Consider the following 16,237-nt stretch of genomic DNA (forward strand, 5'->3'; position numbering starts at 1 on the left):
AGGGCTGAAAGACATGTGTGGTACCTGCAATGCGCTTCATCCAAGAGGCCTCGTCGATGCCCAGGTTGTTGTTGATGATTTTCAGAATGTTGCCCAGGATGACACTGAGGTGTTCAGACGTGACCTTGGTGCACCAGGGCCCTGCACTGGGGGGCAGGTGCTCGGGCCCCCGCTCCCACCAGTAGGATAGGTAGTTGCACAGCATGGGCAAGATGACCTCAATGACATGGGGCATCTCTGTGTACCGGGCCCCTGACTCAGCCAGGTCGTTGATTTCCTTCATCAGGCCTTCCAGCTGGGGGATGTCGGGGCACATCTCCTCCACTGTGTCTGGCATCCCCAGAACTGACCGAGAGGGTACAGGAATAATAAAGGGACAGTGATTCAAAACAAAGCTTCTCTCTCTGTCACCCCTCCTTTGATCTTGAGACATAATTTTCCACCCCGGAACCTCAAACAAGTAAGCACTGGATATGTAGGAGCTATTGTAAAGGCTGCAGCTTCCGGGGGCTGGGTTATCTTCTAGATGGTCTATTCAGGTCAAGCTCAAGTTTGTTTATTCAACTTAAACTGAATCTTAAAGGAACATAACAGAGACATGGCTGAGGGACATTTCATAAGACTTTCTCTCTGTGAAAAAGTCAGTCTCTTGGCTTCTGTCTCCTGGCCTCAGTGCACGCACTGCCAAAGGAGGACCCAAAGCAGAAAAGCAACCCATAGATATGGAGCTGCCAATTTGTGGTTCAGCCACCTAGATCATGTCTGCACTGTTTTGAAAAGGAAAAAGAAACCTCTTGCATCAAAGATTCTTTTAGCTGGACCAGAGACAATGCTTTCCATCCAGTTGAAACCTGTGGGGAGCGGGAGACAGTGCATGTACACTGATTTCTGCGTTTACAAAAGAAGTTATTGATGATGTGAAGTAACCTTTGCCAAGAGCTCTTGTCAATCACTTAGACCTTTTTGTTTTTGAAGGCTTAAAAGCAAGGAATAGTGAGTTAGCCCTGTCTTTTCCTCATAGTGAATGACTGAGGTCACTTCACTGAACAAGGACAGACAGGATGAGATGATTACAGAGTTCAACATGAAACGTTGTCAGGTACAAGAATGGTAAATGGAAAAAGCCAAGAGGATATCTGTCCTGTTCTTAAGGCAAAGGACACTCTTTTCCTCCAAGATGGGAGGAGAAACCAGAAGCAACCTGAACTTGCTGATGGGTGAGATGCAAATAAGGGCTCTGTGTGGCAAGGCATGGCCCAGTTGAGAAAGAAACATGAATCAGAAGCGCTGCAGAGCATGCTGGTCAGCAGCTCACGTGCAGACTCCAACCACAAGCTAAACTTCTCAGCGTGGGGCCAAAGCATCAGGCACCACGGAACCTAGGGAGTCAGAGAAGCAACGGGAAAATGTGGTGCCTTTTAGATCCACTAGTGGGGCACATTGGATCCACCAGAAGATCTGAGGACATTATTTTTGATATTAAAAGCAAAGCGCAAAGTTCTCAGGAATTTCAAAGGAAAAAGCAGGAGACTTCAAATAAAATGTGACATTTAGTGAGCTGGGTTCTACCTTCAGGCCCTGTGCCATGGGGTTACTGCTGGTGTGAAATCTCTCTTTTCTAGATTTTAAGTCCATAGGAATGGAAGGGTTAATGAAGAATAGGCCACAGCAAAGGCTTTGGCTTTTAGGAATATCAGTCAATTGAAGGGTCTGTCTTGGTTTCCTTCATGATTGTACTGCCTGGAGCAAAGATACAGAATAATCCTGTGCAGATAGACTAAGAGATGAAAAGATAGTACAGGCATCTTGGTTCCTGGGCTGGGGTGGGGAGGAAAGGCATTTGTGGTACCTTCATCCAGGAGACAATGAATCTGTAGCTGATACAATCGGTTCTACAGGATGGTGTGCAGCTGCAAATCAATGGACTCGGAAGAGTCTCCCTGCTATGGAGTAGGCCCTGCCAGGGGTGTCCTAACACTTGCCCTAATTATATTTTTTTCTTGCTATTGGTATGGCCTTTGGTAAGAGGAAGGCTGATTACTCTTCCTTGGAAGTTAGGAGTAAAGCAATGTCCTTTAAATCCAGACAATTCAAAAGGATTAGCAGCACAAAGGCCAAAGAATATCAAACTTCTGTGATTTACAGCAAAGGGAATTATACGGGTCAGACACGATCCATTGCCAATGCTGGTCGTTTGTAGAGGACAAGCCTGGCCTGTACCTTGCCACAGAGCAATAAGAATCAGGGGTGACATCAATGTGGGGGTCTGGGGAGACTCTCACAAACAATATGGTGTCAGATAATAGATACAAATGGTGAAGTCAAACATTCTACCTTCAGGCTCTGCACACAGAGCAGTGTCAACTGCCACAGATGCAAGTGAAGTTTACAACTGTTGGCTATAAAATTATACATGAGAAGGCTCGGAGCATGTGTGTGTTTAAATGTCACACAGACAATCCATCGTCATAGACGCTTTTTTCTCCTCCTGCCTAACTCAGAGTTGCTTGAGGTTGCTTCATTGGAGTCATTATAATGACCTTTAAAAGTTATTTATATGTAATTGGTCCTCGAGGGGAAGAAACATTCGCGATTCCGGTGGTGTTTTGTACTTCAAATGCCGCATAATAAACCAGCAGAATGAATGCTGCTGAGTTATCTACCTGAAAAACAGCTCAGTTGGGTCCTGTTAGAATCAGACTCAAGACTGTAAGGGGGAACCATCAGAACACGCTGTCCTTTCATCTTCCACACCAGTGGCTCTCAAAGTGAGATTGTCCTGCCAGCAATGGCAGCATCACCTGGAAACTTGTTAGGACCTTTGGAATCTCGACTTCCTGAATTAGAAACTCTAGGGGTAGGACCTGGCATTCTTCAACAAGCCTTTTGAGTGATCCTCATACATGCTATCAAGAGAGAACCATTGGGAAAGACTGAGTTAGAGTCCACAGCTGTACTTTTTTCACCAGGCAGCTCTTCCCTCAAGATGACAGCATCAGAGAGCACCACTTCCGTAGTATTACATGGAAACCTACATGGAAACTGGACCTCCTTCCTCTCTGGTTGATCTTTTCCAATAACGATTTGAAAAGTAAACTTGGCTGGTGAGTAGGATGTTTTGGTTAATCTATTATCCTGACTGGGCTTTCCTAGTGGCTTAGTGGTAAAGAATCCACCTGCCACTGTAGGAAACGCAGATTTGATCCCTGGGTTGGGAAGATCCCCTGGAGAAGGAAATGGCAACCCTCTCCAATATTCTTGCCTGGAAATCCCATAGAGAGAGGAACCTGGCAGGTTATAGTCCATGGGGTCGCAAAGAGTTGGACGCTTTAGCGACTGAGTATACACACACAGAGATCTAATTCTACTCACGAATGGAGTCAACAACAACAAGATTCTGATTAATAGACCACTGCCACACGTAACCAAAGACTTCATCTAGCACACAGCTAGATAAGCCTTTTCTAGACAGATCTTAACAATTTTGAATGAGTTAAAAAATGCTCCAGGATGTTACAGGATAGAAGAGGTCCTAATATGAGTAACTCTGCTAGCAAAATGGACTACAGCCCACCAGGCTCCTATGTCCATGGGATTTTCCAGGCAAGAATACTGGAGTGAGTAGCCATTCCCTTCTCTAGGGACTGAACCTGGGCATCCCACATTGTGGGTAGATTCTTCACCATCTGAGCTACCAGGGAGACTCTACTTATTGAGATGCCCAATTGACTGAAGGCTTGATAACTCAGTTCCTGTTGTATTTCTCAACCAAAGACTCACATCATCTGTCACATTCCTTTCCTTCCCCTCTCCTCCCTCAGGCCACCTACTGTGTGTAGTGAATGAAGTCTACCTTTTCAGAGTCCAGTCATTGTCTGGCTCCAGGCAAACATGGTTATCCCAGAATACATATTTATGTACACTCTGCTTTTCAAGAGCTGGACACATCGTCAGAATTCACTCTTTGTTAACTGAACGATGAAAAATATGGGCTCAGAGGACTTGGGCCCTGAGTCCGCAGTGTGTGACTGATGGATGAACAACAGTGTCACCACTAATCACAACCTTGTCCCTTCTTCCTTACGGAGAATGCGATGACAGATACTTATTTTTAATTTATGAATATGTCTTACTAAATCAACGTAAAGGTATATAAGATAAGAAGAAACATATTTCTAATAGCCCTTGAGAACAATGGGACACAGTCATTTCCTTCCCTCCAAAGCCAGTCTAGGCTTTCCTCCATCTGGGTCAATTTCAAATCTGCCTGCTACTCTACCTCTATGTCCCATTGCTTCATGGCAACTAGATGGGGAAACAATGGAAACAGAGACAGACTTGATTTTCTTGGACTCCAAAATCACTGCAGAGGGTGACTGCAGCCATGAAATTAAAAAAGACTCTTGCTCCTTGGAAGAAAAGCTATGACCAACCTAGACAGCATATTAAAAAGCAGAGACATTACTTTGCCAACAAAAGTCTGTCTAGTCAAAGCTATGGTTTTTCCAGTAGTCATGTATGGATGTAAGAGTTGGACCATAAAGAAAGCTGAGTGCCAAAGAATTGATGCTTTTGAAGTGTGGTGTTGGAGAAGACTCTTGAGAGTCCCTTGGACTGCAAGGAGATCCAACAGTTAATCCTAAAGGAAATCAACCCTGAATATTCATTAAAAGGATTGATATTGAAGCTGAAGCTCCAATACTTTGGCCACCTGATGCAAAGAGCTGATTCTTTAGAAAAGACCCTGATGCTGGGAAAGATTGAAGGCAGGAGAAGAAGGGGATGACAGAGGATGAGATGGTTGGATGGCATCACTGACTTGATGGACATGAGTTTGAGCAAGCTCCGGGAAATGGTGATGGACAGGGAAGGCTGGCATGCTGCAGTCCATGGGTCACAAAGAGTCGGACATGACTGAGCTACTGAACAACAACTACCTCTATGAGTTCAAGAGCAAAGTAGATCTCTCTCTTTCCCAAGGTGCAAGCTCTATACACTGCTGACACAGACAGAGACACTTTTCCTTGAATCACAGCTGGAGCAGAATAAATACATCAGTATCCAGCTCTGTCATAAGGTTGGGGAGCAATATCTTAGCTGGCTTCTGTCTACAGATGCCACAGCCCTTCCTCATCATTACCAAAGCCTGCTCTGTCGTTTAACTCCTACTTTAGCTGCAAGACATAACTCATGTGGAATCATAAGACAGCAGAGAAAAACAAGGTTGGGACTATAATTTTCCTAGTCCATGAAAGGGGAGAAAGGGTGAGATGAGGCTGAGGGGATTGGGGAATTAACTGAGAGATGCCATGTGAGACTTTGGAACGTGGAGGCAACTTGGCAATATATCGCTCTCAATGAGCTCTGAGAACACTGGTCTCCGCAGTATTTTAGCTCAACAAGAGAACTTTTTAAAGCAATTTTGTCTCAAATGTCCTGGTCATGTTTACTGGGGACCAGGTGCTGCTTTTATCTGAAGTGGGAACAAAGCTGCCAAAGCTTAGCACTCTGGATTCTTAGATGGAAAGAAGAGTGACAGAGAAAAATGTAGCAAGAACCCTTCTTCCCTTAGGACTCTTAAGACCCACGACAGTTTGAAAAGAGGGCTTGAACCAAATGGAACTGAAAAACAGTCTAGTCATCTGCTGGTCCTGTGTGCCAATATGTTAAGAAAATACTGGTTAAGAACAGAATATACCTGGTTTGAAATGGTTTGCTATGATTTTTTTTGGGGGGGGGGGAGTTCTGCTTTTCTTCGCATCAATCTAACCCATCACGTGGTAGCTTTTGCTTCATGTTACATCAAGTCAAGGTAGTTCTTTCCAGTTGGAGGCCAAGTTTCATTCAAGGTTCCTATTGGAAGAGCCTCTGATCTACTCCATTGTCCTACAGCAGGATCACACTTATCCATACATGGGGACTCTTCTCTTCCATCCCCCAGAAGCAGGTTTACCACCTGCCTTGGATTCCAGTTCCAGGTTATTCTAGAAGAGGGGGGTGGGAAAACTTTTCCTATAAAGGGGCCAGACCGTAAATATTTTAGCCATTGCAGGGCCAACAGTCTTTGCTGCCACTACTCAACTCTGTCGCTGCAGTTGAAGGGGAACAGAATGGGCCACCCCCAAATATGCCCCTTTGGATTACTTTGAGCTGATTACTTTTAAGAAACTGAAGATCCAGGAGAATGTCTGAAAACAGAGTTACCCTTTTGTAAGGGAAATCTACCTTTGTAAACAAAGTTTACCTTAGTTACGGGAGACTGTACGAGAAGAGAGCTCTTACCAAAAGCACGGTGAGGCACACTGCTTACCAAGCCCTTCCTCTTCTCACTTTCCCACGGATTCCCACCCTGTCTGAAGCCCTAGACTCCTAACCTTTTCCTCAGGATGGCATATAAGTCTCAAATGTTGGGCTGGCTTTTGAATCTCACATCTTTTGGGGGCTCCCTTATGTACACACATGTCCATAATTAAGTGTTTTTTTTTCCTCCCACCAATCTATTTCAGAGGGGAGGTCTCAGCCAAGAACAATGAAGGGTAAACGGAAAATTATTTTTCCTTCCCTACAGAGTGCTGAGGCCTTCCCTGGTGGCTCAGTGGTAAAGAGTCCTCTGCCAATGCAGGAGAGGTGGGCTGGATCCCTAGGTTGGGAAGATCCCCCTGGAGAAGGAAATGGCAACCTACTCCAGTGTTCTTGCCTGGGAAATGCCATGGACAGAAGAGCCTGGTGGGCTGCAGTCCATGGGGTCACAAATGCGTCAAACACGACTCAGTGATTAAACTACACAACAACAACACAGTGCTAAAGCAGCCACAGACAACATGTAAATGAACAGATATTACCATGTTCTAATGAAACACCGTTTATAAAAATCAGCAGTGGGCAGATCTGGACCATAGCCTAGCACTGTTCTAGAACTCAGTATGCTAACACTCCTGTCAAATTCTCTTCTGTGTAGAATTTCAATTCCTTCTTGTGTTTTCCTATCCATCCTTCATAAAAATGAAGAACGCATGGTCATCATCCTTAGAAGCACAGCCTCGCTGTGGACTTGAAGAGTATACCAAGGTTATCAGTGCAGCCCTGTGCTACCCCCTTGCTCCCACTCTCTGGAGAGGAACAGAGGACAGTCACATCCCCAGGTGCAGGAAGGGAATGGAGATCAGGGAAGACAGGAGAACCTGAGCTCTTAGGATTCAAGGGATGTTGAAACCAACTGCACCATCTCCTCTTTCCACAGAAAGAGGAAACCAAAGTCTAAAGAAAACAAAGAACTTGCTTGTGAGCTCAGTTTTCCAGCAAGATGGAGACCTCTCACAGGGCACCAGTTCTGACCTCCTGGCCCCTCTCAGACCACATGAACCAACAGGACTGGGGGCTGCTGTCCTTGTCTTTCTGGCTTTCTCTCCCACTGCTTTCCTCTAAGTACATCAGTGATGACCTCTGATGGATGGTACTTACTAGACCTCTCCCTGGGGGTTTTGGTGTTGAAGACGGAGAGCGGGTTGTAGCGGTTAAGGGTGGGCTCCAGGAATGCCACTGGTATGGCGGCTGCCAGTGAGGCCAGGCATTCTCCAAGGGCAGGACGCTGCCTGGAAACAAAGAAGTCCATTTAGAAGTGATGCCACCTCTGTGCTGGCCCCATGCATTGGTGGACCAGGCCTCTTTCCCAGGATGTCTCGGGCCACTTCCCCACAGATGGCTCCACTGGACATGCTGGGCCTTGAGCTCAGCTGGATTGCATGTTCTTCCCTTCCCTCTTTTTCTGGACACTAACCAATGGTTTACAATGGTCTCATTCCCTGCTACCTAGTTCTTAAATAACTAAGGTGATATATACTATGTAGTTTGTTCTCTGCCAGCATCTCTGAGAGCAAGTTTGGCTGGCATCCAGATTGAATCAGATCCTCCCAGTTTTTAAAATGTTTAAAAATCTTCATGGAATTTCTTTGTCTATTCCCTGTTATAAGTAGAGCTTGTGTTGACCAATGGGAACTGTAGACAATGGGCCCAAAACACCAATGACACACCAAATTAAAGTTCTGCCTTGCAAGATAAATGACATGTCCAAACCAAATTGCTTGATGTAGACAAAAGAGCTGTAACACCTATTACTTCTCTTTCTTCCACAAACACTTGAGTGTCCACCATGCACTAAACTTTCGTTTTTAAGTCTTTCTGTGAAAGACACAATCAATCAAAATCAAAATGCTTGGGATTCCTAGTTCAGATTTCTAGTTCTCCGGCTAAGAGGACTTACACTTACCTGCAGGATAACCAAGGCTGCAAGAGTAAGTGATGGACCACAAGCCACCAGCTGGTCAAAGCAGAGCTAGTACTGAAAGAATGCGTCCCCTCTCAGACCTGGGCTTAGCCCTGGATTTGTATTGTCTAATCCAGCAGGTTCTTTCTGCTACTGAGATGATATACAGTCACAGCGCTGGCTCACAGGGCCCCATAAGGGGGCTGACATCTGTTGCTTCCTGATGAATGGGACACCAGAGCCATCCGTTTTCCACCCATCAGTATCTTTTCCCTGCCACTGTCTGGCATTCGATCACAGACAGACTACACACACCTGCCTTGTGAGTTACATATGTGATGCCAGTTTCCAAATAAGAGGAAGAATTTCTTCAAATAAACCAATAATGTGCATCCTTTGTTAGACATGATACAAAGGTAACTAGTAGAACAGGTACACATTAGGTCAATAATTAAGAGATGAAAAGGGATTACAGGATTCAAGCCCCTCTTGTTTGTCTTCCTCTGTGACTGATAAGCTTCAACTCATCAGTATGAATGTGGATACTGTGCATGAAGCCCACCAGGAGAAGCCCTGGGGGCAGAGGATGTCAGGCTGCACACTGGGGGATATTACAGAGCCATTATGGAGAAAACTGTCAGCTAGAGGGGGCATGCTTGGAGCCAAGAGCAAACGCATACCGCACTATGGCAGTTCTGCAGAGACAGGAAGGCATTAAGCTCTCATGGTTACCTTCAGTTCCCACCAAAACCCATGCCCAACAGCATGTACACTCTACTATATTTAAAACGGACAATCAACAAGGACCTACTGTACAGCACAGGGAACTCTGCTCACTGAGGCGTACCAGGCTGTTATGTGGCAGCCTGGATGGGAGGGGAGTTTGGGGGAGAAGCAATACTATGTGTGTGTGTATGTGTGTATATACACACACACACACACACACACACACATATATATATATATGAGTCCCTTTGCTGTCCACCTGAAACCATCACAACATTATTAATCTGCTATACTCCAATATAAAATAAAAAGTTAAAGAGAAGTGCTATGAAAAGGAAAAAGAAACTCATACCCAGCATCCCATTAATTGTCCTTCACTATGACAACAGCCAACTTCCCTGGTGGTTCAGACAGTAAAGCGTCTGCCTACAATGTGGGAGACCAGGTTCAATCCCTAGGTCAGGAAGATCTCCTGGAGAAGGGAATGGCAACCCTCAAACTACCGCATAAGGGCACTCATCTTACACACTAGTTAAGTCATGCTCAAAATTCTCCAAGCCAGGCTTCAGCAATACGGAAACTGTGAACTTCCTGATGTTCAAGCTGGCTTTAGAAAAGGCAGAGGAACCAGAGATCAAATTGCCAACATCTGCTGGATCATTGAAAAACATCTATTTCTGCTTTATTGACTATGCCAAAGCCTTTGACTGCGTGGATCACAATAAACTGTGGAAAATTCTGAAAGAGATGGGGATACCAGAACAGCTGACCTGACGCTTGAGAAACCTATATGCAGGTCAGGAAGCAACAGTTAGAACTGGACATGGAACAACAGACTGGTTCCAAATAGGAAAAGGAATATGTCAAGGCTGTATATTGTCACCCTGCTTATTTAACTTATATGTGGAGTACATCATGAGAAACGCTGGGCTGGAAGAAGCACAAGCTGGAATCAAGATTGCCGGGAGAAATATCAATCACCTCAGATATGCAGATGACACCACCCTTATGGCAGAAAGTGAAGAGGAACTAAAGAGCCTCTTGATGAAAGTGAAAGAGGAGAGTGAAAAAGTTGGCTTAAAGCTCAACATTCAGAAAACTAAGATCATGGCATCTGGTCCCATCATTTCATGGCAAATAGATGGGGAAACAGTGGAAACAGTGGCAGACTTCATTTCTTGGGGTCCCCAAATCACTGCGGATGGTGATTGCAGCCATGAAATTAAAAGATGCTTGCTCATTGGAAGGAAAGTTAAGACGAACCTAGATAGCATGTTCAAAAACAGAGACATTACTTTGCCAGCAAAGGTCCATTTAGTCAAGGCTATGGTTTTTCCAGTGGTCATGTATGGATGTGAGAGTTGGACTGTGAATAAAGCTGAGCACCAAAGAATTGATGCTTTTGAACTGTGGTATTGGAGAAGACTCTTAAGAGTCCCTTGGACTGCAAGGAGATCCAACCAGTCCTTTCTAAAGGAGATCAGTCCTGGGTGTTCTTTGGAAGGAATGATGCTGAAGCTGAAACTCCAGTACTTTGGCCACCTCATGCGAAGAGCTGACTCATTGGAAAAGACTCTGATGCTGGGAGGGATTGGGGGCAGGAGGAGAAGGGTATGACAGAGGATGAGATGGCTGGATGGCATCACTGACCTGATGGATATGAGTTTGAGTGAACTCCAGGAATTGGTGATGGACAGTGAGGCCTGGCGTGCTGCAATTCATGGGGTTGCAAAGAGTCGGACACGACTGAGCAACTGAACTGAACTGATGACAACAGCCAATAATTCCAGTAGTACCAAGACACCAGACTGTCAAAACTGAAGAGTCTCTGGATAGGATAACAAGCATTTTCTAGGGGACAGGTGAGGGAGGTAGCTAGGGGAGCCACTGTTGTCTGAGAAGTAAGCCAGGTAGTAAAGAATCCAGCTGCAGTGCAGGAGACCTCGGTTTGGTCCCTGGGTTGGGAAGATCCTCTGGAGAAGGGAATGGCTACCCACCCCAGTATTCTTCCCTGGAGAATTCCATGGACAGAGGAGCCTGGCAGGCTGCAATGTGACAAAATAGCATGTCTTTATGGTCTCATTACAAAGGTTAGAATCAACTTGCAACTTCATTATGCATAGCGAAAGGATATACATTTGAGTTGGGTTAGAAATGTGATCTTAACTGGTCCTGAAAAAAAAATGCCTTGACAAGACTATCTAGGGTAGAGTCAGAATGTGTTGGGGGCTAGCCTGGGGGTCCACAGAACTGTTCTGCTTGAGATGCCAGAGGAGTCTGCTGGACCAGAGAGAGGGAGGAGGGAGAGGGTGGGTGAGTTTCGATAGAAAGCTGTGTACTCCTTGGAACTTCCATACACTCCTTAGCCAAGTTATCAAGCTTAAGACAAATGTGATCTTTTAATTACTTTAAAAGAAAACAAATACATGTGATTTTATCCCTTCTTTTCTATCTTATTCTTGAGCTCAGCTTTTAGGGGATTAGCTGACAACTTATTTGGCCTGAAGTATTTGAGCTTCCAAATCATTTTCAAATCAGCCTCCAGCAAGCAAGAATGCCCTCAGCCAGTTAAGCACTTGTTAGCTAACAGCACAGCCTTGTCCTTCTGTGAAAGATCTGATTGTTAAATCATCCCATCCAGGTCTGCTCTGGAAGGTCTATTTGGGAGCTGCATCAGTGGTGGAAGGGGCTTCCCTGCTGGCTCAGCAGGTGAAGATTCCACCTGCAAGGCAGGAGACGCGGGTTCAATCCCTCAGTTGGGATCGCCTGGAGTAGGAAATGGCAACCCATTCCAATATTCTTGCCTGGGAAATCCCATGACAGGGGAGCCTGGCAGCATCGCAGAGTCAGACACGACTGAGCCCATGGCACATTAGTGGTGGAGGCAGGGAGTGGGCAGGGCTGGGGAGACGGCAGAGCCCAAGGGTCTTCCAGGGAGCTCTGCAAGGCTGCGTCATCTCTGAACAGGCCCTGGCCAGTCCTGTTCTCCATCTCTCCTCCTCAACACCTCCTCTCCTCCCACTCCTTTGCTTCTTTCTAAGTTCATGGTGGTGGCGGAAAGGCCAACCCTCAGGACAGCTGATTGGAGTGAGGGCCTCTGCACATTGAACATGAAGAGCCACATGTCTTCATGTGACAAGGGGTGATATCAAATCTGAGAGCAACTTTTTAATTGGGGCAGGGAGAGGAATCCAGGATACAGCTGGTCCTGGGCTGTCTTTGTACTAAATTTACCCATTCGGTTCAGCTCAGTTGCTCAGTCATGTCTGACTCTTGCAACCCCATGGACTGCAGCATGCCAGGCTTCCCTGTCCATCACCAACTTCCAGAGCTTGCTCAAAGTCATGTCCATTGAGTCAGTAATGCCATCCAACCATCCCATCCTCTGCCGTCCCCTTCTCCTCCTGCCCTCAATCTTTCCCAGCATCAGGGTCTTTTCCAAGGAGTCAGTTCTTCACATCAGGTGGCCAAAGTATTGGAACTTCGGCTTCAGCATCAGTCCTTCCAGTGAACATTCAGGAGTGATTTCCTTTAGGATTAACTGGTTTGCTCTCCTTGTAGCCCAAGGAACTCTTTACTTTAATTGATCCATACTACTTCTCTTGTCTTTCACTCACCAAAATTGAAGTTATGATCTCCCCAAAGTGGATTTCTAGAGTTAGTCTGATGAAAGGCAATCCTTGGGGGGCAATGGACGGTTCTCTGGTGTTATGCTGACTCCCTGATGTGAGGGAGAGGGACAAGCATGATATTTAGTTACTGACAAACTGAGTTTCTGCCAGCTCACCACAGGCATTTTCTAGTCTGGAGCACACAACGATGCTAATAAGCTGGAGAGGGAAATAACAGTGCTGGCCTCACTGAGAAAAGCTTTTTCTGTAAAAGCCCAGAAGTCTGCCAGTTAATGCTCCTGGCTGTGAAATACCAGAGGGATGACCTTCGCCTCCAGGTCCAAGACCAACTGAGCTAGACAAAGGTGAGGTGAGGTGAAGTCGCTCAGTTGTGTCCGACTCTTTGCGACCCCGTGGACTGTAACCTACTAGGCTTCTCCGTCCATGGGATTCTCCAGGCAAGAATACTGGAGTGGATTGCCATTTCCTTCTCCAGGGGATCTTCCTGATCCAGGGATCGAACCCGGGTCTCCCGCATTGGAGGCAGACGCTTTAACCTCTGAGCCACCAGGGAAGCCTAAACTTGCTGCTAAAATACTGGTGGTGATTAGCACCTCCCAGGGGGCATTGTGGGTGTGGACCAAGCAGAGAGCAAGGGCTACAGAAACAGCTCCCTAGCAACCAAAGGGCATACTGGAAGAGTTTACCCCTCGATAGAGAAACACTCTCCCTGCAAGCCCCCTCAGTTATTACTGTTAAAAACAGTACTTTTCATATAACAGAACTTGGTCAATGCTGACAGACTGAAGAGACTTCAGTTGTTTTTTTTTTTCATTACATTGAAGTATGGCTCAGATGGTAAAGAATCTGCCTGCAATGAGGAGACCTGGGTTCGATCCCTGGGTTGGGAAGATTCCCTGTAAAAGGGAATGGCTACCCACTCCAGCATTCTAGCCTGGAGAATTCCATGGACAGAGGAGCCTGGCAGGCTACAGTCCATGGGGTCGCAAACAGTTGGACATGACTGAGTGACTTTCACTTTCACAGTTGATTTACAATGCAAAGTGATCTTGTGTGTGTGTGTGTATTCTTTCCCATTATAAGTTATTACAAGATACTGAATATATTAATAGTTCCCTGTGCTATACAGTAGGTCCTTGTTTACCTATGTTATACATAGTAGTGTGTATTTTTTCATTCCAAATTCCTAATTTATCCCTCCCTCTCCTCATTCCCTTTTGGTTCAATTTGTATTTCAGGTTTTGTTAATTCCTAAGTCAGTCTCTCAACTTTTTTCCCACGGATTGGGACCTGCTTCTCAACAGTCTATCATCAGGGATATAGGCCGAGACAAAGTCATTCTAGTAATAATAATTATGCCTGCACATATCTGGTGCTTTGCAATTTTGAAAGTTCCTTTGTGTAAATTCCAGAGGATGCAAAAGAGAGTAAGCAACAGGTAGCAAAGGGGCAGAAAGTGGAGGCATGGCAAGGTTCTAGACAGCAATACCAGTGATCTCAGCAGTTTGGGGAGAGCAATGTTTCATCAGGAAAGAACTGGTCAAAACAGGCAGAGCAGGAAGGCAGATATAAATATCTCTAAAGTGTGAAGGCAAAAACAAAGTTTTAATTTGAAATAAAATGGAGATTCAATGCTTAATGTGGTCAATTACCAAACTTAGTCTTCTTGATCCATCCTCATCAAATGCTCTATCATTTCATCAAAGTAGGGACTTGCCTGGTGGTCCAGTGGTTAAGAATCCACCTGCCAAAGCAGGAGACACAGGTTTGATCCCTGGTCCAGGAACTAAGATACCACATGCCTTGGGGCAACGAAGCCCATGTGCCACAACTACTGAGCCTGCATTCTAGAGCCCTTGTTCAACAAGAGAAGCCACTTCAGTAAGAGGCCCACATATGGCAACTAGAGAGGAACAGACCCCCCCCCCCACTCACTGCAACTAGAGACAGTCTGCATGCAGCGAAGAAGACCCAATGCAACCAAATGAATAAACATAATAAAATCAAAGTATATTCAGGTTAAAGAATTTCAAGCATTCTTTATGCTTAAATACACATGGTAAAAGCCTTCATCCTACTCTGAAATTTTGTATCTGAAAATTTACCTGCCGGTGACTGTCTCAGTCTAGCCTCAATTAGAAAATATTCCCCCCAAAAGGTCTCTAATCTGTTTCAATGACTTTTTTCCTCCTCACAGTCAACCCTATCATGGAGGTGTCTGGAATCTTTTCTATTGACCATGCATTCATGCTATAGCTGGAAACCAAATATTGAGTGGTTCCTTTGCAACCCTATAAGACATTTGCTAGCCAAGAAACTTCAGTAAAACATGGCAGAGAAATGGTAATGGTAGGTTTCACTGTATTTTCTCCCCTCTAAAACCCACAAGAGCTGGGGGAAATTGAGGAGGAATTTAGACCTATGCTGAACTTAGAAAATGTGTGATAACTTCACACTGAAAAATACAGACCAAATCAAAACAGTTTTAGAAAAGAGCAATTAGCTAAAAGTTACTACAGAGAAAATGAGGCAGGAAGGTTAGGGAAAAAGTCAATAGATACAAATAATTTCCCTCCTTGAACAACAGCGGGGACCAAAAACCTCAGCAACAATATAATAAAATTGAAGATTCATTAAATAAAGTAAGATCTAATTCTGGAACCTGAGGGGGGGTATTAAGTTCTGAGAAGAAGTGCAGGGGTTGATATGGAAAGGACAACCCTGGGACATGGTACAGGGAAGTGACAGAGCTTCAAGACAAAGAAAGAACCCAGTGAGCAGCAGCAAAGTCATGTGTGCAGGGAACAAATCACCAGGTCCCGGGAATGCACACTGTCAGACCACAGAGAAGCAAAGTCTGTACACTTCTGAGGGAGGCAAATTATGACCCAAGGATTTTATACCATGCAAACTGTCCACATATAAAGTCGACGGATGATATTACAAAATATGCCAACTCTCAAGAGTAAGCGCTCTGACAGAAACAGCAACATAAGGTGAATCTGGCCACCCAAGAGGTAAACCAAAATAAAAGTTTTAGAATGGGCAAACCACAGTTGACAAAGATTGGCTACATACTGCGTCGTTCAAATACAAACCAAGGTAAACAGCTCAAGGAATATCAGTCCTAAAATATTCCAGGGTGAAGTGTGTGTGTTATAAGGAGTCACACAGCAAAAAATGAAAGGCAGAAAGGGTTCAGTTCAGTTCAGTCGCTCAGTCGTGTCTGACTCTTTGCAACCCCATGAATTGCAGCACGCCAGGCCTCCCTGTCCATCACCAACTCCTGGAGTTCACTCAGACTCATGTCCATCGAGTCAGTGATGACATCCAGTCATCTCATCCTCTGTCATACCCTTCTCCTCCTGCCCCCAATCCCTCCCAGCATCAGAGTCTTTTCCAATGAGTCAACTCTTCGCATGAGGTGGCCAAAGTACTGGAGTTTCAGCCTCAGCATCATTCCTTCCAAACAAATTCCAGGGCTGATCTCCTTCAGAATGGACTGGTTGGATCTCCTTGCAGTCCAAGGGACTCTCAAGAGTCTTCTCCAACACCACACTTCAAAAGCATCAATTCTTTGGCACTCAGCCTTCTTCACAGTCCAACTCTCACATCC

At 45.3% G+C, this 16,237-nt stretch overlaps 1 protein-coding gene across 1 annotated transcript in view; it reads right to left on the reverse strand.

The window, feature by feature from the left end:
* RYR3 (ryanodine receptor 3) overlaps window positions 1-16,237 on the reverse strand; it is a 576,153-nt gene that overhangs the window by 69,377 nt on the left and 490,539 nt on the right. The window contains exons 65-66 of the mRNA XM_060419037.1: window positions 7,462-7,592; window positions 25-345 (exon numbers count right to left, since the gene is read on the reverse strand). Of these exons, the coding sequence (XP_060275020.1) occupies window positions 25-345; window positions 7,462-7,592 (452 nt within the window). The remainder of the gene's footprint in view (window positions 1-24; window positions 346-7,461; window positions 7,593-16,237) is intronic.

Source organism: Ovis aries, chromosome 7 (genome assembly GCF_016772045.2).
Source record: "Ovis aries strain OAR_USU_Benz2616 breed Rambouillet chromosome 7, ARS-UI_Ramb_v3.0, whole genome shotgun sequence".
In the NCBI taxonomy this organism is placed as follows: Eukaryota; Metazoa; Chordata; class Mammalia; order Artiodactyla; family Bovidae; genus Ovis; species Ovis aries.